General features: G+C 38.3%; 1 protein-coding gene and 1 long non-coding RNA gene across 6 annotated transcripts in view; one reads left to right on the top strand and one right to left on the bottom strand.

Moving 5' to 3' along the window:
• The window catches only part of LOC130455571 (uncharacterized), a 70,735-nt gene extending 48,753 nt beyond the window's left edge, over nucleotides 1-21,982 (bottom strand). Inside the window, exon 1 of the long non-coding RNA XR_008913647.1 lies at nucleotides 21,892-21,982. This is a non-coding gene — a long non-coding RNA (uncharacterized LOC130455571). The remainder of the gene's footprint in view (nucleotides 1-21,891) is intronic.
• VLDLR (very low density lipoprotein receptor) overlaps nucleotides 1-24,703 on the top strand; it is a 74,006-nt gene that overhangs the window by 5,311 nt on the left and 43,992 nt on the right. Inside the window, exons 2-3 of one of the 5 annotated variants that reach the window (XM_056806215.1) lie at nucleotides 16,397-16,463; nucleotides 22,819-23,006. In XM_056806215.1, the coding sequence (XP_056662193.1) occupies nucleotides 22,928-23,006 (79 nt within the window). In that variant the 5' untranslated portion in view covers nucleotides 16,397-16,463; nucleotides 22,819-22,927. Of the gene's footprint in view, nucleotides 1-16,396; nucleotides 16,464-22,188; nucleotides 22,275-22,522; nucleotides 22,632-22,818; nucleotides 23,007-24,703 lie in introns of those variants that run through there. The other 4 variants (XM_007498594.3, XM_056806216.1, XM_007498592.3 and 1 more) reach the window with 4 other exon arrangements.

Genomic DNA, 24,703 nt, shown 5'->3' with positions numbered 1-24,703 from the left:
TGTAGCTTTTTAAAAAGTTCTTGCACCAACCTCAAGCCCTCACACAGGATAAGCACTAATTCTTTCACCAATTATGAGTTATTTTCCATCTTCAAATACAATAGTTTGTAAAATGTTCCAGTCTTGGTGAAAATCAGGTTGCCCAAGGTCCATGATTTTATCAATGTGGATATTTCTAGCCCCTATATAGATAATTACCAATCTACTTTAATAGTTATCATGAGCTTTTGAGAGGCAGGAGCAACAATGACAATAAAAAGAAGGACTTGGTAGTCATTCCTTATGTGATAAGCCTCTCTATATATTTTAACTGACATTTTTATAAATTTTATCTCATTTGTTCCTCACATCAAACCTGACGAGACAGTGTGGTGCAGCTTGGAGAGCTGAGCTTGGTCCTGGGGAGTCTGGAATTCAAGCATTAGCCCTGATATAGCCAAGTGGGAGACCCTGGGCAAAATACTTAACCCTCAATCTTCTATGAAACTCTCTCAAACTATGTTGGAGGGGCAGGTAGGTGACTCAGTGGATAGAAAACCAGCCTTGGAGATGAGAAATACTGGGTTCAAATCTGGCATCCAACACTTCCTAGCTATGTTACCTAACCCCAATTGCCTAGACTTTACCACTCTTCTGCCTTGGAACTCATACTCAGTATAGATTCTAAGACAGAAGGTAAGGTTAAAAATAATAAAAATAAAAATAATTTGCAGAGAAGGTACCAACTGGCATAGGAAGAGGGAATGTTTTTATCCAACAGTTATCTATAACAATGAAATCACAGATCCCAGTCTCTATCCCTATAATCTAAGTAATATAGGTAAGGAAACAAGTTTAAAAAATGTAAAAGCCTTAGTTCCAAAGCAAGTGTAAAAGGCTAGAGCACAAGTCTATTACTACCCTATGCTGATTCCTCCCAAAATAAAACAACAGCACATTCCATTAAAAGTAACTCCTTTAGAACAACCCAGAAAGGGAGGTATCCCTTTTTATAGAGGAAAAACCAAGGTCCAGAGAGTTAACTGACTTGTCCACTACCAAGCAGTTAGAACATTAGACTCCATCCAAGACTCAAACCCAATTCTCTTGAGTCTAGGGGAAGTTCTCCTTCCATTATTTCCCAGTGTCTCTCAACAAGCCATGATCCTAGTCTTGTAATTAAAGCCTTTCTAACCTAATCAAGACTGCCATATCTTGTTTTCTTCTGATATGGCCTGACAGGGTAAAGTCATCAGCTTCTCATGAAAATAGTAATATACATATAAAGTAAATATAATAAAAGGCAGTATACACCATGTCAGATGAATCATAAAAAGACAATAAGAGCACCAAGATTAGGAGGAGAAAATGATTATTTCATGTCAAGGAAGAACAAAGGAGGTGGGACTTGGGTAGAACATTAAGAAGGGAAAGGCATAGATACAAGTAAAGAGAGGCAAGAAGAGCAGTTGGTGAGCAAAGAAACATACTCCAGGACATGTTTGGAAAATATGGTATGCATGATGGACCTGCATACGAATGTACCAGAGGGTTAACTTGGGTGAATGGTAGCACACAGGAGCTAGGTTTTGGATGTGAATGTTTTAAGAAGATTAATTGGGCAGCAGTATATCCTATGATTGAGGGAAAAGAGTGAAGCAATGGTAATAAATATTGCAGCCTCTTCTTTAACTCCAAGTAAGCAGTCTCTCACAGTACCACCATGCATATAAAACATGAGAAACAAAGGGGTACTTTAAGAGGGAAGCAAATGTTACAGTTTTGAGTGGGGGATGGGCAGAAAGGAAGAACTCAAATAGAGATAAATGAATCAAATTAGGCACAATCAATTGAAAATTTTGGTAAAGATTATGTTTAAATCTAAATCCAGACACAGGATAAAAATGTCCAACTGTGCCAGATTTAAATGGCTAGTGATACTTCTTTCCAAAAATTCTTTAATGATTAGGAAAATAATGATTCTGATAAACTAGTAGATAAGGTATTTTGATAGTTATAATTATAGTGAAACTGATAGTCACTCAGGTCAGCTGAAATTATATAGAAACCTGGAAATCAAATCTGACCCAATAAGTACTTCCAACTTCCACTTTCCTATAATAATTTCTGATAATTTTCCCAATAAAATTTCATCTAAAATAGACTGAATTTTGAAAAAATTTTAATGAGATCTAAAAATCAGAGCTTCCTTTTTCTTCATATGCTACAATTTTCTGTTTATGCTCAGAATACATAGGGAAATCTAGGCACAAAAGCATTATTCAGGAACAAAACAAACAAAAAAAGAACAAGCAGCTTGATTGTGTGTAACTCAGATACTACTGAAGACAGAAACCAAAAAATAAGAAATTTTGGCTGTCTTCACTGAAAACTAAAAAAATACACATCATAAATTCTGTGCTACAGAATTTGACTTTCTTTGTACTGTTCTTAATAGTATAGGAAGAAAAGACAGTACGGTTTTGTGGAACGAATACTGAATTTAGAATCAAATGACTTGGGTTTGAACATAAGCTCCACTATCTGTAAGGTCAGGGGACAAACTGAATCAATTGTCTCTACCCCAGTGAAACAATATGATGCCACACCTTGATACCTTTAGCAGCTGAGAATACATGGCAATTGAAACAGAGGTATGAACACTGACTAGACATTTCCATTGTATCAATTACTCACAATTTGTATGTGTCTATGAGAGAGAGAGAGAGAGAGGGGAGGGGAAGGGAAGGGAAGGGGAGGGGAGGGGAGGGGAGGGGAGGGGAGGGGAGGGGAGGGGAGGAAAGGGAAGGGAAGGGGAAGGGGAAGGGGAAAGGAGAAAGGGGAAGGGGAAGGGGAAAGGAGAAAGGGGAAGGGGGAAGGGGAAAGGGAAAGGGAAAAGGAAAGGGAAAGGGGAAGGGGAAGGGAAGGGAGAGCACACACATTCTGATTGACTAAGGGAATTCAGTTATACCCTCTGGTTTTGTTTTGTATTTTTTTAAGTAGTTCAAAATCAGGCAGTATTTATCTGTCAAACTGGTAGAAGCGATCCCAAACAAGCTCCTTGGAAGGAATTTCAGGGGTGAGGGAAGGTAGTTTAAGGATTATATTTAATAAAACAAATTTGAGGTACCACTACACACCTAACAGATTGGCTAATATGACAAAAAAAAAGAGGAAAATGATAAATGTTACAGGAGGGGTGGGAAATTGGGATACTGTTATTGGAGCTGTGAAATGGTATAACCACACTGGAAAGAAATTTGGAACTATGCCCAGAGGGCCATAAAACTCCACATAACCCTTGACAAAACCATTAGTGGGTCTATCCCAAAGAGATCAAAGACGGGGGAAAGAACATACTTGTATAATGCTATTGTTGTGGTGGCAAAGGAGAGCTTTCCATCAATTGGGGGATGGCTGAACAAGTTGTGCTAGAATACTACTACGCCATGAGAAATGACAAACAAGATGATCACATAAAAACATCTGGAAAGACTTATAAGTGATGCAAAGTGAAGTGAGCAGAACCAGGAAAGTGTTGTATACTATACCAGCAATAATGTAGGATGATCTACTGTGAATGACTTAACTATTATCAGCAAAGCAAGGATCCAAGACAACTTGAATGGGCTCATGATGGAAAAAGCTATCCACCACAAGGAATTGATGGAATCCAAATGCAGATAGAAGCATAGGATTTTTCACTTTTTCTCCTTCATGAGAAGGAGAATCTAAACAATGGGTTTCTTCCTTCACATGATGAACAAGAAAATATATATTGCATGATAGCACATATATAATCTATATCATATTACCTGCCATCTTGAGGAGGGAGAAGAAAAGAGAGAAGGAGAAAACATTGAAAAAATGTCAGAAAACAATGATTAAAAATTGTATCAACATGTAGTCTGGGAAAAATGTTTAAGTGGGAAGAACAAAACAAAAATGAAGATACTAGAATGATTTTCTATTTCCTTCTCTAGAGCATTTTACAGATGAGGAAACTGAGACCAATAGAGTTAAGTGACTTGCCCAGAGTCACACAGCTAGCAACTATCTGAGGCCAAATTTGATAGCAGGAAGATAATTTTTCCTAATACCTGGCCTAGAACTATATCCACTGTGCCATCTAGCTACCCTTGCTTAGGATACTGAGAAGAGAAAATAAACATAAATCAGAAAATATCAAAAAATTATTATTAAATTTTTTATCTACATGTAATCTGGAAAAACATAATATTATATTTAATACTAAGTTCAGATACAGGGTAAGGACTTGCAGTGTATAAGATTTAAATGGCCTTGAGAAGGGCCTCAGCCTTGATCTTCTCCTTTCCCACCTTGGCCAAAGAAGACTTTGTGAATTTTATCAGACTAGAAGACTTGAAATTTTCCATAGGCAAACTAATAGTGTCTCCTGAGCAGAAATGGCAGTGACTGACAAAAATGTCTATATAAGAAAATAGGAATAAATAAGATACTGAAGAAAGGCAACTTCAAAACTCACAAGGAGTCCAGAAGAAAAGCTGTATTATTTTTAACAAGGATCTTTATAACTACCCAAACAAAGCAGGGTAGAAAGGACTTCTCCATATCAGAAGCTGTGAGTGGCCCTTATGCCACATGTCTCCTCTAAGATTGAGCCCACTTTACCCTAAATTCAACATGGACTGATGGTAAAGTGGGCTACAAATTTGGATAGGGGGGACTTTGATAAAAATATTCTTATTAAATCACTTTCACAAATATTCCTTTTTAGAAGTTAATTTTCTAATTGATAATTGATAATCATGGAAGCTGGCACACTTGTAGCAGTCCATGATCTATAGTGCTAGAAAAACCACCCTTAACATCTCAGAACTACTTCTGGAACCCCCCCCCCGGGGGGGGGGTGATATCAGCTCCCTTCATGGGAACCCAACCTCCAATTCAAGTGCAGCTTGGAAGCACAGCCCCAAAGCACATGCTATATGTATTATCTGTGTCTGCTCAGATGAGTCACTTCAACTCCAGGTGTCAGTTTTTTTTATCCCTAGAAGAAAAGTTAGATTAGCTTTCTTCTGAGGTCTCTCTGAGGTCATCTCAACTCTACCTAAGATACTATGAATGGTATTTTCCTAATATTCTCTGGAGGCCTTAACTATGCCACACTGAGATCATAGATTAAGAATGGGGTTTTAGAGCTCACCTAGTCTAATCGCATTTTACAGATGAAGAAGCTACATTTGTTTCCCTCTTTACATTGCTACTTTTATTAGGAAAAGCCAAAATTAAAAATATAATTCCTAAGTAGCTTGTTTTAACCTATAAAGGATTTGTTGTGTATAGTACCAGTAAACAAAAATATTTTGTAAATTCTTTTTAATTCAAAATATAAACTTTACAAAGCTAACTCAGCCATGAAGTATATGTATACATATAGTTTAGTGTTAATATACCCACTTAATCCCTCCTCACACCTTGGATGCCAATAATTCCACCCATTTGTGGCATTTCCCATGAATCTAGTGACAAGGCTAGTCTCCTTCAGTTCTTCCAAAATGCTGAACAAAAATGATTCTCAAAGTCATTCTAGAGTTTCTTCCCTCCCTGGGATTAATGAGATCATGTTTGCAGAGTAATTTGAGGTTTCGTAGAAGAAAGGCTACATTGCAAATTCAGAAATTTTCTTCATTGTGTAACAAGCATCCAACATATTTTTGTTTAGAATCTTGAATATTTTCTCTCCAGACATGAAGGCTCCATGGAAGCATTACCACTAAGGACTGCCAGCAAATAATGGAGAATTAGCTATTAAAGATTATGAATACTTGGTTTGGTGTGTTACCCTACATTTACTTTCCCAGAGATGAGGTGGTTTTTTTTTTTAATTTTGAGTCCCTGGAATGTCAAGTTATTTTCTAAAGTGAGAAAGGAGAGATGGGTGGAGTGCCTGCTATTAAGTAATTTTTAATAGCATACAGTCATTACTATTTAAACTATTCTTAGTTTGAAAAAGGATTGCAATGCCTTCTAGAATAGGCAATGAACACCAGAAAGCTCACTTTAAAGGAAATAAACTTACCCAAACGTTCAACAACTTAAATATTGGGATTATCAAACTTCTCTTTTGAGATCCCTCTCATAGTATAAGCCTATTTCTTTCATCACACTAAAATATAAGATAAGCCTTTATTCATATGAAATTTTGATGGGGGGGGAGTATGACTGAAGAAGAAAAAAAAGAATATAGAGGAAGAAAATTATATGAAATAGAACATTAGATTCCTTCCCTCTCACTTGACCCTCTTTCTTTATGCCTTGAGATTCTATTTCCCCATCAATGGCTTATTGCATTGATTTAGTCATCTCTTCCCAAGCCAAATTTGAACCAAAACATGAGCAAAGTTTTACTAGTGAGGACATTGTTTCCTTCAAATACACAAAGCTCTCAGTTCTCTATTCAACTCTTTTGAGAAAAGCAGGGAAATGATAACAGGAAAATAATAAGGAAGACCAACCAAACAAAAAGAGGTAATCATATAAATGGATAATTTTGCTCACATAAAATTGAAAATTTTTTGCATGTACAAAGCATCTAGAGCAAAGATAAGCTGTTTGTGGGGGGGGGGTCTTTGCAATTAATCTCTAATAAAGAGATTTTTGTTTTATTTTTAACCTTGACCTTCTGTTACAGTAACAACTCTAGGACAGAAAGGCAAGGGGGCTAGAAAAATGGGGTTAAGTGACTTGCCTAGGGGTCATATGGCTAGGAAGTATTTGTGGCCAAATTTGAATCCTTGTCTTTCAACAATTCCAGGTCTGACACTCTATCCACTGTGCCACCTAGCTGCCCCCAAAAGAGTTTTAATATCCAGGTTATATAGGTAATCAATTTAAATACAAAAACAATTCCTAACAGATAAGGGGTCAAATGATAGGGACAGGAAGTAAAAAAGAAGAAATGCAAACAATCAACAACTATGTGAAAGAGTGCTCCAAATCACAGATGATGGATGAAAATTAAAACAACTTGGATTTTACCTAAAATCCATTATATTGGCAATGCCAAAAGACAATAATAGGAGTACTGGTAGAACTAAAATCTCTGGAAAATTCTCTGGAATTATACTAAAATAAAAGTTACTAAGCCATACATTACTTCTAAGCTATTGATACCATGACTGCACATATGCACCCAGGGAGACAGACAGGAATTGGTCCCATTTAAAGCAGCACTTTTTGTAATAGCAAGAACCTAGATGAAATGAAGACATTCAAATACCCAAATTATGGTATATGAAGGCAATGGAATATGACTGTGCCTGAAAAAATGACCAATTATAATATCAGACTTGATGAAGTATGCTGCAAAGAGGTCATGGAAAACAGGTACAGAATCAATGTATTGTTCTGCTTGTCAATATGTTTTTATAATGTTTCTATGGGGAACAGGGAGTCATTAGGAAGTGACAATTTTTTAATAATCAAGAAAAACATTTAAAAATAATGAGAAACTATTGCAAATATGAATAATATGGAAATAGGTTTTGAACAATGCTATCTTTATAACCCAGTGGAATTGCTTCTCAGCTCCAGAGGTGGGGTGGGGGGTGGGAGAGGGCAGGAGAGGGAAGGGAAAGAACATGAATCATGTAACCATGGAAAAATATTCTAAATAAATAAATTTAAATTAAAAAATAATGAGAGAACAATTAGAGCTCAGCAATGCTTTGAAAGCAGACACCCTCCTTTTGAGTTCAACTATTCCTGAGCAAGGGGTCTAAGAACTCAAAATTCATAATATCATTAAGTGCTGAAAGGAACCTTAAAGTCCACCAAAGTCAACCCCTTCATTTTACAAATCAGGAACTGAGTCCTAGGAAAGTTTTGATAATTGTCAAAGCCAGGACTTGAACCAAGGTTCTCTGATTCCAAATCTAGTGCTCTATTCACTGTAGCACACAGCTTTAAGGGATAGCCTTATCCTGTCTCCACTTGAATTTATACAGCTAGGTATCACAATGGATTGAGTGATCTGGGGTCAGACAGACCTGAGTTCAAATCAGACTTTGATTTTTTTCTGACTCTGTGATCCCAGGCAAGTTACTGTTAAATAATTTTGCCTCAATTTCCTCATTTGGAAAATGGGGATAATTGAGATGATAAAATGAGATTGTTTTTTTAAAAGCATTTAGCACAGTGTCTGAGAAACATAAAAGACACTTAATACATGCTTGTTTCCTTCCTTTTCCCTTCCTATCCAGGTTTCCCTTAGGTTAATAATATCCCCTTTTGGGTTCCCTAAAAAATTCCACTTAAATCCTAATTCCTCTAAAAAGCACTTCCCAAACTCTTCTCCACTTAATTTTCATTATTGACCTATTCATTCTATGTTTTGCAGATATCATTACTAATGCTTTCCCCAACACACTAGTGACTAGCAACAAAATGCACCCTCTACAAATGAATGTGATGGTGACATGGCAATAGACAAATTACTAGAAGAAGATGCAAAAGAAACTTTTTCAACAGAAAGTGTCAATTACTACTCAGCATGTCAAGCTTTGACTTTGGTACAAAAATAGCTTTAAAAATTAACATATACTGCTTCAGTACCAATCATTTTCCAGCGTGGACTCAAAGTTACCAAGAATGGGGCTGGGCACACATTCAATGCTTAAAAAATACTTGGCTATTTCTAAAGAAATAAGGTTAGCAATATGGCTTTCCACCTGTCAAGCAGTCATCAGCAATGCACCTAACAGTTTGATTGTGGCTAGCTTTTGCTTTCTGAGGATTTTTGGCACATTTACAGTTGGAAAATAATTAAACCTATGAAGCACTACTCTGTGAAGAGGATGCTCATAATAAGGATAAAGACCCAATGAGAGTATCTTTGCCTTTCCACAGCACTGTAACAAGCAGAAGAGAGAGAAATGTATAGTTACTGATAACTGACCTCAAGAAGTTGATGATCTAATTGGGAGATTAGAAAGACAAGCCCATACAAACAAAAATTTAACAGATAATAATACACAATAGTATACTATCTATAAGTGACAGATGAGTTTTTTTAAATGTGCCATTTGAATTTAAGGCCAAGAAAAGGGGGCTGGTTATGTCTGTTTTTTCCTTCCTCCCACATCTTACGCATCTTTCAAAGTATAGAACAAATTATAAGAGCATCTGGCATTTTATGACTATTCTGACAAATGAGGACGAGCTGATTATCTAGTAAGAAATTATAGACATTTTGGGAAAGTGACCATTCCATCTTAGAGTTTAATAGATAATGGTGAATATTGGATGTATACATGGAATTCCATATTTTCAGAATGCTGGGAAAGCATACGTAGAGCTCATAGTCACATACTCTATAAGGGAAGTCAATTCAAAAAAGATGTGTGAGGGCAGCTAGGTGGTTCAGTGGATAGAGAGTAAGGCCTAGAAACAGAAGGTCCTGAGTTCTAATAAGACCTCAGATAGTTCCTAGCTGTGTGACCTTGAGCAAGTCACTTAATCCCCACAGCCTAGCCCTTATGACTCTTCGGCCTTGAAATCAATACACAATACCGATTCTAAGATAGAAAGTAAGATGTTTCTTTTTTAATGAAGAAAGAAAGATGACACAGCAACATGAAATTCTGAAGATAAAAACAAAATATTTTATTAAGGAAGAAAGTATAATATTATAAGGAATCCTATATGACTACAGAGGAGTCTGATCTGCCATCTGCATTTTTAAAAGACATAATAAAAGTAAAGAGAAAGTAGTATCAAGAATATAAAAGGACTGTCCTGGGAGAATGTCAGGGACACTAAAGATTATAATAAATTGGAGTTGGCAACAAATCTTAAAGACAATAGACTTTTAAGCTGTTAGCCACAAAAAAGATCAAAGACTGCCATTAGGAGGGGATGAAAATAATGATAATGAATGATAAAATAAGGCAGAATTCCTCAACTTCCATTTTAATTTTTATTCTGCCAAAGATAATGATATTCTGGCTGGAAAGGATTGAACCAAAAATGGTTGATGAGGAAGCTAAGACTAAGGACAAGAAGAGTACACTTAGATGTACTCAGTAAACTCAAATACCAGATCCATTTGGTATATCCTAGAGTAGTACTCCCTATGACATACCTCCCCACCTGCCCCAGCACTCACAAGTTGTATGCTGGATCCCCAGGAAGACAAGCACTACTTCATGTTCAGTGGTACTCTTAAATCCAAAATCTTAAAATCTCAAGATTGTTTATCAGTGTGCTTGTCTTTGATGGTGAGCCAGCAGACACAATGAAAGAAATGGCATTTATTAAGGTAACAATAACAGCTACAAAACAATTGCCCCCGCAATGAAAATGGAAGGAGTAGATACAAACTTAGTTAGGCACACACGGGGCATACGTATGGTCAAAGAAACTCAAGCCTTCAGAATTACAGTCCAGATGTCCTCTTTCTTCTTGTATTATTCTCATACTCCTGTCCTCCAAGGCCACATGTCTGCTGGGTCAGTCAGATAGACTACCTGAGACGACTTATCTTCACAGCTCAACTCCCAAGTGCCAGGGAGAATCTTCCCTTGGACTCATAGATGATTCTCTTCTTTGCTGCCAAGGACCATATTCTTTGAAACTCCTTCCTGCCCCAACCTCAGCTTTCCCTCTCAGTATGCTAGATGCAGTGTCTCCTATAAGACATCATGGCTTATTAGGCATCTGAGGACAAAGTAATGTACTTTTACCTTCTTCTCTTGTAGCATTCTGCTAAAGGTGACAGGGTCACACTCCACAAAATTGCTTCCTTTTTTCTTTGACTGTCTCAATTCTCTCTCTCAGGACTGTGTGGGGCCAATCTTTTGCCATCCAAAGGCAAATTTCCTTTTTAATTCTCTGTCTTAAAAAAATAAAAAGAATACTTCTGAACATTCTGTAAAAGGACGGCAGGACAGACACATCTTTGTGATTCATTTAGCAGGTCAATATTTCTTATCTTCCCCATTCCATAGTTAGCATAGTTGGGCTTAGGGGAGGTATCAATTAGTCAGGAACCAAATTAAACTACACACACTAAAGCACTATAAAACTTTGAATTGTGTTTGCTGATGTGCTTTGTCCAGGAGTTTGAAAAATCATGGAATATGGGGAATGTGATACAAAATTAAAGCAACAAATGTCCTAATTTTCAAGAGTCTGAGGATAGGGATTGAATCTACAATTGCATTAGAATGGGGAATTCCTAAGTGAGGAAACTCCCTCCACAAATGCAGATTCCGTGCAACTTAGAGTCATATAGAGATTTGTCCAGAGCAAAGTGAATTATCCCGGCATTTGGAATCTTTTGTGATACCTTTAGGAAAGAAATGAAAAGATATGGGCTGAATGAAAGTAGTAGATTGGATTTGAAACTAGTTGAATCACTGTAGTCAGTGAGTATTGATTAATCAACAAATGTTGGTATAGAAGAACATCTCTTGTAGGATACCAAAGGGCTCTGCCCTTGACCCCTTGGAATTCAATATTTTTATTAATGTTTTAGATTAAATAATACATGGCATATTTACCAAATCTGAGGATCACATGGGAAGGTTAAAGGGATGGAAGACATAAGGTCCAAGAAGGCCAAAGTAATCAAATAATATGGGAAAATTTGAGTGATAAAAACTAAACCCTAACAGGTTCAAGAAAAGCTTTAAGTACTTCATGCATGAATTCAAGCATGATTCCATAACAGTTTACTTGAAAAGATGTGGAGTTTTTAGGGGGAAAGCACACATGTAGCAGCACCGTTTGTAAAGAAGGAAAAAAACCACCAGATTTGGAGGTTGAGAAACCTGGGTTCAAATCTGATATTTCCTATTTGCTATCTATATTACTTGTACAAATCATTTTCTGTCTTCATTTCTTCTTCTAAAAAATAGGGGAGTTAGACAACATAATCTCTATGTCCTTTCAGCTCTAAATCTCAAGATCCTGTTAGTCAACAGTGGAAATTTAAAGAAACAAAACAGAGAAATCTTGGACTTCATTAACAGAAATATAATGTCAATAAAGAAGGTGATAGTTTTGTTCTAATCAGTCCTGGTGAGATCTCCTCTGGAGTAGTATGTTCAATTAGAATAGTAACAAACTAGAATATATCCAGAGGAAGAGAGACTCATATGCCCAGAAAGACTCAAAACTCTTATCAATGTCTCATCAAAATTCGTTAAAGGAATGTACATTAGAGATACAGCATACTATAGTGGATAGGGATTTGGACTTAGAATCAGAAAAACCTTGTTTTAAAACCTTCAGTCACTGGTTGTATAACCCTGGACAAACTCAACCTCTAGGTGCTTGTTTCCTCATCTACAAGATGAAGGGGTTGGACTGGATGGCTTCTAAGGCTTGTTCCAGCTCTGAGTCCCCTAGGAATTTTAGACTGGAGAATATAAGACTTGATGAGATAATAGGGTTGATAGAAAGGAGAAATAATAGGCATCAAGTATTGGAAAAGTTTTCTTATTTCACAGGCATATGGAGAGAGTCAGTCCTGGATATGGGAGGTCCCAAGTTCAACTTTGACATCAGACACATCCATGTGACCCTGGGCAAATCACTTAGCCTCAATTATCTAGCCCATACCACTCTTCTGCATTAGAACCAATACTTAGCATCAATTTTAAGATGGAAGAAAAGGTATTTTTAAAAAAGGTAAAAAAGAAAAATTTTCATACTTCAAAAGGTCTTCCTGCAATATTCCACTTAACTCACAACGTTTCCCTCTACCCAGTCTCACCTTTTATATCTCTTTTCATTGTCTTTTCCCATTAGAATATATACTGCTTTAAGATAGGAAATGTCTTGCTGGTATTTATAGTATCCTTAATATTTAGTACAATGATTGGAATATTATAAGTGCTTCATAAATACTTTATACTATCCTTCAGATTTTTTTTACTTGGCTTTAAAGTCCATAAATAGGATCAAAAAGGGGAAAAGAGGGTTAAGAGGGGCACTAGTATACAAGTGTATGAGATGTATGGAAGAAGGAGGGAGAAGATTTGGGTTCTGTATATGAAAGAAAAAAAATTCCTAACAATTAGAGTCATTGAAAAGTCAGTGGTCTGTCTTAACAGGTAATTTTCCTCATCACTTCTGTTGTTGTCCAGTCACGTCCAACTCTTCCCTGTTACCCACTGTGAACCACTTTCCATGAGGTTTTATTGACAGAGATACTAGAATGGCTTACTATTTCCTTCTCCAGTTTTATTCGGGCAAGGATTAAGTGATTTGTCTAGGGCCACACAGGTAGTGCCTAAGGGCATATTTTAACTCTGATCTTTCTGACTCCAGATTTAGTTCTGTATCCATTGTGCCACCTAGCTGCCCCTTCACTAGAGGTCTTCAAATAGAAGCTAGATGACCACTTGTTGGGAATGCTATAGAGGGCATTCTTGCTCAGAAGTCTATTGCATTAGAGGTCTACTGAAGTCTTTTTCTAACACTGAAAGAGAATGGCTCATTGCAAATGACCTAGCTTAAACTTTTTTCTTCTGTAATTTTAAGTCAAAAAATTTTCAACCAAATTTATACAGGCTTGAGTCCATAAACTTTCATCCATTTGTCTATATTACTCTAAAAAGCATTCCTAATGCTGAAAAAAAATCATGAAATAGACATGTGACTTCAGCTCTCCTTTCCCTACACACACACACACACACACACACACACACACACACACACACACACACACACACACACACCACCTCTTTTATCATAGGCTACATGTCTTACCTAAGATAGCATCATATATAAAGAATTCCCAAAGATGATCCTATGACCTGAACTGTACTCAGCATTCGAGTTCTAGTTTTTACTAGACTATGAATAAGAAACTGTATGCTGAAAACAATCTCATTATGAGCTTCTACCTAAAGACCTACTCTAATGCCTCATTGTAACACAAAGACAATAGTGAATTTTCAAAAGTATCCTGGCAGAATGGGATTTGACAGATCTAACCAAATTGGAAAGGCTCCAAATAAGGGCTCAGAAATTTACTGTGTTGCTGTTGTCCAAAACTAGCCATATTTATGGCTCATCTTTATATAGCACTATCGGTATAATAATCCTATGTGATAGGTAGTGTATTATATCCATTTCCCAGAGGAGGAACTTGAAACTCAGAGAAGTTAAGTCATGCCTGCTCACACAGCATGGGTCAGAGCAGGAATTTGAAATCAGGTTTCTTGACTCTTTCTACTATACCTACTAGAAAGTCTCATTACCAAAAGGTTAACCACTGGACACACAAACAGATCACACATACATATATTTGTTTATTTATTTTGGCTACATTAAATCACAAAACTACTAAATAATAGAAAGTTTTGGAATTGCCTCAAAGGAGAGAGTGGCCACAGAAATCACAGATCTTTTGAAGTAAATTTGAAATAAAAGAAAGCATGGAAGAAGCACTACTGAAGTTAAGCACATTACCAGTTTCCTTAGGAAAAAAAGATAGCTAATTCAAGGACAGTGTGCTGATGTATATTGAAACAAATCGAGAGGAGAGAGGGAGAGGGAGAGAGAGAGAGAGAGAGAGAGAGAGAGAGAGAGAGAGAGAGAGAGAGAGAGAGAGAGAGAGAGAGAGAGAGAGAGAGAGAGAGAGAGAGAAAGTATATTAGTAATGTCAACTCTCTGTTTCCATAAAGGAATTAAAAGTTTAGAAATACAAATACCATAGCCAAATACTTGAAAAACTTGCTTCATTATTCATAACCTACAGATGATCCTTATCTATGTATACAAAGATAGCATAGAAGTAATTAAGTGTGTTATCAAAATTAGCCCCAGAGGCCACATAAAGCCACAGTTCTTCATGCAAGATCATTTGCATAAGAAAATTTCAGAATTATTAAATTCTAAAAATTCCATACTTCACATAAATTATTTTTCACCAAATAGTGGGATTATTTAATGGGAACCAACCATAGAATGTAATGTGTACAACATAATACCCCCCCCAAAAAAAAACTGCATTTGATGTAATTACTTGATATCCAGGGAAACAATCTGTCCACCAAGAAAGGAGGGACAGAAAAATGTCTACAATATATAGAAAAGAGATTACTTCTTAAATATAGTCTAAGAGAACAATCTTGATGTATTTTTATTTAAAGTCTAGATGAAACATAGTTATGTTGCATTTCCCAGGTCTGTAAATCTCTTTACTGTATCCTCTGAAACAAAAATCACATTAGTCATCATTTCAAATAAAACTCAATTCACTTTTTCTTTCTCATCAGGGAGAAATGAAATCTGTCTGTGACAATATAACCAAGTCCAGAGTACTCTTTCAACTCTTCCCTTCCCCCTTCAAAAAACACTATCACTCATGCATTCCATAGAAATATTACCAATCCCGCCTCATAAATCTTCCATGACACTCCACCCATTTCAGAGCCCAGGGAAAAATTTGCTTCCTGGCCCTCTACCATCACCACCTGTTCAATAAACCTTTTTCTGCCTATTTTCCAAAAAGTCTCACTTCAATGCCAGTTTACTTCCTGTCCAGTAGTAATTTCATTAATTCCATTCAGCCTTGAGAATTCTGTATGTTGGAAAACAAAGGCCAGAATGATGATTGACTGGACAGTATCTAAAAAGGGTGAATTTCACTGCTGATTTCATTTTTAAAAGGTCACATGTCTCCAACCATTCTGGAAGGCAATTTTGAATTATTTTTTTAAGCCTTCTTGCCTTCTGCCTTAGAATAGATACTGTATCCATTCTAAGGCAGAAGAGTGGTAAAGGCTAGGCAGTCAGAGTTCAGTCACTTTCCCGTGGTCACACAGCTAGGGAAGTATCTGAGGTCACATATGAACCCAGGACCTCCCATCTCTGGGCCTGAGAATGCCCAAAATAGAGCCCTAGAGAGTAGAAAAATACTTGAAACAACATTCACTTTTTTATAGTTGTAGCAAACTGGAAATAATGTAAATGCCCATTAATTGGTGAATGGTTCAACTGTGGTACATAAACCTGACATTATACTGCACCAGAAGAATAAACAAGAGGAAATCTATTAATTGAAACAAAGTAAGCAAGATGAGGAAAACAATATTTATAATAATGGCAGTGTAAAAGAAAGAAACGACAACAAAAATCCCCTTGAATACTTTGTAACTATTATGACCAAGCTTGGACAAGGGGAAAAGATGAAAAGATGAGTTTCCATCCTTTCCAAAGGCACTGTAGGTGTAGAATAATATTGCATATACTTGTTAGATGTGACTGATACGTTGGTTAGTTTTGCTGAATTGTATCCCCACTCTATTTTAATTCTTAATTAAAGATTAATTTTGGACTAATGACTCTCTGAATGAAGGGGAAGGTACAGAAATGAAAGAAAAGTAAAAATAAAATATATTCCCATGATTTTTTAAAGGGAGGTCACCTGTCACAATAAAGAATTGGATCTTTGAGTCAAGAGAACCTGGGTTCAAGACCTAATGGTAAGTATTTACCCACCCAGAAATACTCTAAAATTATTGAGTTGCATAATCGCTGTTGATGTGCATGGGCTTCTTCACCAGGATTTCCACAAATGGGTGAAATCATAGTCTTAGAATGCCTCCCCCTCATCCAATTTTTTTTTTAATTTAAGTCTAGATTATAAGAGATGGGTATTGGGGAAAAGAAAAAGCAAAGAAAGTCATTAGAAATAGTACTTAGGGGGGCAACTGTGGAGTTCAATGGTTGAGAGCCAGACCTAGACATGGGAGGTGTCCTAGGTTCAAATCTGACCTCAGACACTTCCCAGCTGTGTGACTCTGGGCAAGTCACTTGACCCCCATTGCCTAGCCCTTACCACTCTTCTGCCTTGGAGTCAATTGACTCCAAGATGTAAGGTAAGGGTTAAAAAACAACAACAACAACAGCAAAGAAATAGTACCTATAACTGTTTCAAAGAAACAGATTTCACCAAAGAATTTTAACTATCCATAGTGTGACAAAATCTACACTCTGTTAAAATCATACCTACTATTGTGGATTCCTCACCGTTAACCCATTCAAAAGCCCATTTTAATACAAGACATTTGGGTTTATTTCTCCCACAGTGTACTGGAAAAGATTTTTTTTAAAGAGTTTGCTTTTGGTGATCACAAATATACATGAACTATATCCAACAGTTTGGGATAAAATTTACCCAGGGTATTTTTCATTAGCTCCTAACCCATACACATGCTGGAGCCACCCTGTAACCACACTGACTGGAGAATGCTGGAAGAGAAAAGAAGGAAGATCATTGTAGAAACAAGGCTATTTTGGATTATAGGGACTTGATTATTCATTATCAACACTGTAAATGGCATATTCTTTATCAATATTTCCCTTCCTAAAACCACAAATCTCTTATTTGCTCCTCATTTTAGGATGAGTTGAAAAGAAAGCTGAATACATAATATGCATTAAGTCATTGGCTCAAAGAATTTTTGTTAAATTCCTCATATTTAAATAGACAACATCAAGTTCATTATTCCCAGGCCAGGTCATTTATACTCATCTCCACTGGGACAAATTCATATTTTATATCATTTATGTACTTAGTGTATTAACTTAATGCACACATACCAATTAATGTTCTCAGTATCAAAGCTTTGGACAAGATCTCAAAAGTCATATGGTTCAACCCATATCTGAAGCTGGATCTTCTCTAAATATCCATGGTAAATGGTCATTCAGCCTCTACTTGGAAAATACCCTGAAAAGAGAATACTATTCCAGGAAGCCCATTCTACCTTTGGCCAGCTGATTGATTTTCTATAATGCTTCCTTTTCAGTAGCTATTCCAATGTTTCTTATGTCTTCAAAGTATCCCCAATTCGGAATCTATCCTATGATACCACAAGTTTATTGAAATAGATCTCTCAAAATACTACTAACATTTTCTTAAGGGATAAAAATCCAATGACTATTCCTCTGTCCATATGCTTCTTGATCACTCCTTCTCCAGATACATTTCTTCCTTAACTTCCATGATTCCATTCTCATCTAGTTTTCTTATCTTCTCAGTTGCCTTTGCTGAATCATCCATCTCCTGTCCTCTAACCTCACAGTGCTCCATTTTCCTTCCTCTTTATCCTCCCCTTTGGTGATATCATCCACTTGTTTTGATTTATGTCCATCAAAATGGCTCCAACAATTACAGATACATTCTCAATCTCTTACTAGAATTTTATTCCCATATTGAGAACTGCCAGCTAGACAACTCCAAATACATGCCCCCTAGGCATCTACAACTCTTAAATGTTCAAAAAGCCCATCTTCTCTCCATAACTTACTCCATCTCCAAACTTCCTTATTTCTGTGAAAAACAACACTAATCTAGTCATCTCACATTTATGACCTCGACATAATCCTCAACTCTCTCATTCCGATATCCAAACGATTATCATATTGTATTGATTCTATCTCCAGATATTTTATATCATCTTCTCTGTACTCTCACAGTCACCTTGGCTGAGGTCTCTATCATCTCACCCTTGGATTATTACAGTAACCTCCTAAGTGGTTTCCCTGCTTCCATTCTTTCCTCCTCTCTAATCCATCCTCCTTTCAGCTAGGAAAATGATCCTCCTAAAGTATAGTCTTGAACATGTCACTTCCCTCTTCACTTACCTTTCCGTACCTAATCCATCCAACTCTAGGTTCCAGGCATACTGAGCTATTCCCCAAATTCAACATTCCATCTCCTTTGTCTGTGAAATTATACAAGTCATCTCTTCTCCCCCAGCTAATGCTTGGAACATAACAAGTTCCTCAACTTTGTATTTAAATCCTTATTTGCCTTCATGCTTCATTTCATTTGCTATCACCTCCAAGAAGTCTTCCTTATGTCCCCTAGTTATTGCTATCTTTTGTCTCAAAGTTACTTAGGATTTATGTGCAGGTTCCCTGTAGAGTGTAAACTCCTTGAAAACAGTACCTTTTTCTCTTCTTTTTGACTTTATATTCAGTTGAATACAAAACCTATTTAGGGTTTTCTTGGCAAAGGTACTGGAGTAATTTGTCATTTCCTTTTTCAGCTCATTTTGCAGATAAGGAAACTGAGGCAAACAAGATGAAGTGACTTGCCACGGGTCAGATAACTTGTGTCTGTTGTCAGATGAGTCTTCCGGGTTCCAGGGCTGGATGCTCTATCTGTTGTGCCACCTAGCTTGTCTTTGTATCCTTAGTTTCTAATAAATGTTCTTAATAAATATCTGTAAAACTGAAAGTAATTCTGCATTACTCCAGTTTCCAACTATGGATTTTAGCTTCATCCTCTGACCAAGAAAGAATAATCTCTTTGATATAATAACCTGTCAAATAGTTGAAGACAGCTATCATGTCCCACCCCATCTTCTATTCCAAAAACGAAATATTCTTCCCTTCCACTGATTCTACTATGGCATAGCCCTTATTTCATTTGATTAATGTATCCTCCCTAAAATTTTTTACCCAAAACTGAATGCCATCCTCTAGATGTGACCTAACAAGGACAAAATCCAATAGAAGAGTTTTATTTCCCTTGTTCTGAAAACTATGTCTCTTAATGTAGCCTAAAAATCACCTTAGCTATTGTAGCTGCTGCTGCTGGTGTGCTACACTTAATTCCTAAAAACTTCTTGAGCAGGAACTATTTTTTGGCCAGGCATCCTCTGTTCTATACCTGTGTGGTTCATTTTTAAATTCATAAATAGGATTATTCACATTTAATTCAATTCAAATTCATCTTATTGGATTTTGTTCATCAATCTAGTTTGTCAAGATCTTTTTGGATCCCATCTTCTGGTGTCTTCAACATGCCTCCAAGCTTCATGCCTTCTGCAAATTTGATAAACATTCCATCTAAGTTATTCATAAAAAAGTTGAATTCCACAGAGCCAAAGATCGCTGTATCCCCAGAATGGTCCAAGTTGGTATAAATCCCATAAGGAACCAGATCTGAATCTACCTTAGTTATTCTATCTTATTCACAAAGGACAACATGGGGGACTTTGTGGTTTTTTACTAAAATCCAAGTATAAATAGCAGTCCCCTTTCTAGCAGTCTGGTAACTGGTGAAAAAAAGGGAAAATGATGCTACACTGGAAGGATCCAATCACTACATCCCTTTTGAAATGCTAAATCATCATCTCTTTAATAAAGTGTTCTTGCATTTTTGCCAGGAATCAATGTCAAACTTAAAGCTAACAGTTTGAAATTCTCCACCCTTTTCCTGTGTTTTTAAATTAAGACCTATAACTTTCTCTAATCTGATCCAGTAATAGGTTACTTATATATTACCATCATTCAGGGAGATCCATTATCTTGACAATCCTTAGTATATTCTTGTGAGTTAGCTTGGAGGCAAGTTTACATGTGGGAAAAACTGAAGTATCAAAAGACAAAATAACTTTCCAAGGTTATAAAGCAAATCAATGGCAAAGTTAAAAATGTTGTTTCCTTCTGACTTAGTTACAAAGGAAAGTCATTTAAACTGAAGTGTTATCTGAGCTTTAACATTTTGGATTCTTTAACAAATAAAACCTTTGAGTTAGAAATTCATTTTTTGGTAGTAATTATTAGGTTTCAGTCTTTAGTGCATATTTAATTTCAAGTGAAGTATTAAAAGCTTGCAATAAAACTATTTCTAGAGTAAATCTCAAAATGTGCCTTTCCTTCACACCTTTTCTACTTAGGAAAATGAAAGGGTTGCACTAGGACATACCTCATGTCAAACCCTAGCTGACCCCTATCAGTCACAAGATGATGTCTAAGCTTTGAAAGAGGTTGATTCAATGAATCTAATCCCTTCTCCCACTTTAAAATATTATATTCTATTTCTAATTCAAAATTGAATTTTTACTGTATATTATAAAATCTGTCATTATTCAAATGTTTGTCACATCTTATATGCAGCATGCTTTATTATTTAATTTAATTTTAAATAAATTTATTTATTTTAACTATAATGGGGGTGGGGAGGATCACAAGATCAAATGGCAAAAAGAGTAATTTGAATTTGGGCCAGACAAATGAAGATAAGAGAGTAAGGAATAATAACTACATTCAGTTGAAGAGAGATATATGAGAGTCTCTTAAAAACTCTCCATCTTTATCAGGCCCCAAATGGATAACTCTGATCTGAGTAAATATGTTATCTCAATCTCTACTGGTTATAGTTAAATATATTATTCACAACACTCCCCCCCCCCCCACACACACACATCATAACAGAAAAGACCCAGTTTAAAAGTCCAAGCTATCATTTGTTCTAAAGAACCCAGAATAGTTCATAAGAATTACACCACTTTCAAAGATTGTCTTGCTATTAGCATTTCTTTTCCATGAGTTTGTGTGATGTGTTCTCTAAAACTCGGATACTTCTGTTGTCAGCAACAACTGAGCAAGGCAACTCAAGTGGAAGAAAGAAGTTAAGGGAAATAGGAAAGAATAATAGGAAAATTAGAAATATACAGCATGGCCAAGAGCAAACCCAAAATTTTTAATAGGGCTCTTACCTTTATCTTCTTATTTTGTTTCTAAAGCCTTGTAATCGAATGTTCCAAAGTGTATCAGGCAAAAATCTGCTTCCCCTCTCAATAAAAGGTTAAGTTTTTAATTACAGCACCTCCAACTATCATTTTGTGCAATTAGCAATTAACTAAAATCCTTGATGAGAGAATGCATAGCTGGCAATTTCCTTCCTCCATACCAGCCTGGGTTATTTTAGTCTTTTTTTTTTCCTATTACAGAGAACAAACCACATGCTCACAGAAACACTCAAAGACATTTATTTTTAGCAAATTGCTGTTCCAAAGTGCACTTTTAACAGGCATCCCCTTCCCCATGCAAGACGGACTATTCCCCTCTTCTGCATTACCCAAGACGAGGGGACACTAGGAGGCTACCTACCATTCTTCCTGTAATAAGCACTCTTGGGGGGAGAGGGGTGTTAAGTCCCTGGAAGATGAAGGAAAAGAAGGTAGAGGGACGTTTGCTGATCCATAAAAGCAGCAGGTAAAACCCAGCGGTCACCTGTATGGAAGCCCGGCAAAAGTGATGATGGTGGTGCTGAGGGTAGCTGAGATTGCCCGCTGTAGCTACTGTCGGCGGCTGGCTTTGCCACCTCACGTCCGAGCAGTCAGAAGGGTACAGTAATTACTGTATGGAGCGCACAGCAGCTGCAGCAGCGCCGGCAGTAGCGGCAGGTTCCCTGGATCAGGAAATTAGGGCAGGCACGGGGGATTGGAGGCGCGAGAGGCGCGCGAGCCAACCAGCAGCCACACAGGGCCCCAGTGAGTCACGAGCGGACGAGGGGAGCAGCCCCGGCCCGGCAGCTGGAGCAGCAACCACCACGGACACGCATGCACACACACATACATACGTACACACACACAGACACCCAGAGCTTAGGCACCCGGTTGGGGTGTATAAGAAGAGCCGGGCGTGGGGGGAGGGGTGAAGTCTGCCGGCGTCTGTTCCTCCTCCTTGACCACTCCTCCCGCTCCCCCACTCTCACTCCTTCTCCCTCCCTTTACCCCCCTCTACAGTCGCCGCTGTGCTCGGCTCCTGGCTCCGGCTCTCTCCTCGGTTCCCTTCCCCACCCCCTCACCCTTTCCTTCCCCTCCTCTGCATCGCCTGCGTTATTTTCGGTTAGCAGGCTGGGTTTTGCACAGCTGCAACAGTGAGGGGGAGGTGGACTGGTTAGTGGGGAGGGGGGGATATTGTGCAAGTTGTAGGGGAGGGGGAGATCCTCTTTTCTTCCCTCCCCCACTTTCCCTCTTAACTCCCTTACCTTCTCCCTCCCCTCCCCCTTTCCCCTCCTCCCCCCACCCCCAGGCCCTGTCCCCGTCTCCCTTTCCTAAGGGCTGCTAACTTGTGCCAGGGAGCGGTGTCGGCACCACCTCTACCACCAGCAGCCCAGGAGCAGCAGCAGGAGCCGGGCAACATGGGCACGTCCTCGCTCTGGGGACTCTGGCTCCTAGTCGCGATGTGGTGTTTGTCTGGAGAGCTCAGTACTGTGGAGGGTAAGTGAGAATGGGGCACCCTGAGTTTGCTGGCCCTGGAGAAATAACCCTAGGTGTGATTTCCCTTTCTCGTCTCTACTCATCACTCCTTCCCTTCCTGTCTTCTCCCTGCCCACCCTGGCGGCGCCCCAGAGCCCCCTCTGCCTGTCAGTGCCATGGGGGTGGGAAGAGAGAAAAGGAGGTGGTCGACAGGAGAGATGGTAAGATCCTGATGTGACTTTAAAATCACACTTTGACTGATGACCCCCCTCCCCCCCCCCAAAAAAAAAAAACATTCTTAAATCCAAGAAGATCGAAAGAAATCGTATTCTCCTTGATCAACCCTCTTCGGGGACTCCCTGAACGTGAGCTTCAGAACGATTGCAACAATGGTTTTCTCTCCTCCCCAAGGAGTAAGAGGAAGAAGGGAGGTAAAGGACAAGCTAGAACCCGGTGCGAATGCTTCTTGGAGTGATCCTCCAGAGCTGCCCTGAGAGTGGGGGAGGACCGGCCGGCTAGGGGGTTAGGGAGTGGGTGGTGGTGGTGAAGTCGTACCCTGCCCAGTGAGTAGTACTACAGCTGCCGTGAGCAGGCGCACGTTCGGAGTCTCCCTCTCTTGCTCGCTCGCTTGTGTAAGGGAGGGAACAGTGTAAATTGTGCTTTCTGCTAGGCTTGAGTAGTCCCAGTCTAGGGCAGGTCGCTCCCTGGGATGTGGGGTGGGAGCAGAGGCTTTTAAAGTAGGTCCTTTCTGATAGCGCCATCCTTACCTCCTTTCTCTAATTTCCCCCCACCCTCCAATAAAAAGGCTCCCGGGCCTTCTATACTGAGGGGGAGGGGGGTGTGGAAGATGCAGGACTTAATTCCATTCTGGTCGTCCTGCGGCTTTCTCAGGAGTCTTTCCTAGACAGGAAGAGAGTCCGAAATCTAGCGACTGTAATTAGTGTTCTTTCCAAACAATAGAGCAAAAGGAAATAGCACGAAATTATGTGGCCTGATTTCTTTTGGAATGAGAGGAGGAAGAGGAAGGTGATACAGTCTGTTGTCCTACCCCAGGTACAGAGGTTTTATGGACTACTCTTCACACCTTGGACGACCGATGATATCTCATACTTCATCTTTGTCCTTAGAAGGACCCAGGAATTTCTGGCCAAGGGGTTTTAAAGGATTGATGAGGCGCTAAGTTGGCGGTTGACTGGAAGCAGAGTTGAAGTAGGGGAAGGAGAATTTCCGAATTCAGGGCTTGAGGCTCGGGGTCCCAGATGGCGTTTACTTAGAGGCAGGAGGACAAAACTATCGCCAACCCGCCCCTTAGAATTTGGGTTTTTAAGAAAAACAACTTCAGATCTGAAGAGCAAAAAAACTGAACTGTGTAACTTTCATCTTCAAAACTGCCCACTCTCATCTTGGTCACCAAAGAGTATTCTAAGCAGCATCCTTCTGTAATTCGGACAGGTTCCTTTCCCCTACCTTCTGCGATTGGTTACTGTATCCATTTTTTTTCAGTAAGGTCCAGCTCTTAACTTTTCGAAGTAATAATTTAACATATTTTGCCATAAAATGTAAAAGGCTTGTGGGAAGGTTCTATCATCTCCAGAACTTCTTAAGACGGATCATCTCTTGGGAAAGGGAAGGGTGTGCAGGGAAGGTTGACATGCCAGCATGATCATTATTTATTTATTTTTAACTACTCTCGCTTCCTTGCTCACCCAGCATTTACT

Source organism: Monodelphis domestica, chromosome 7 (assembly GCF_027887165.1).
Source record: "Monodelphis domestica isolate mMonDom1 chromosome 7, mMonDom1.pri, whole genome shotgun sequence".
NCBI lineage: Eukaryota > Metazoa > Chordata > Mammalia > Didelphimorphia > Didelphidae > Monodelphis > Monodelphis domestica.
Note: the sequence above shows the minus strand (reverse complement) of the source record. Positions and strands in the feature narration are given on the sequence as shown.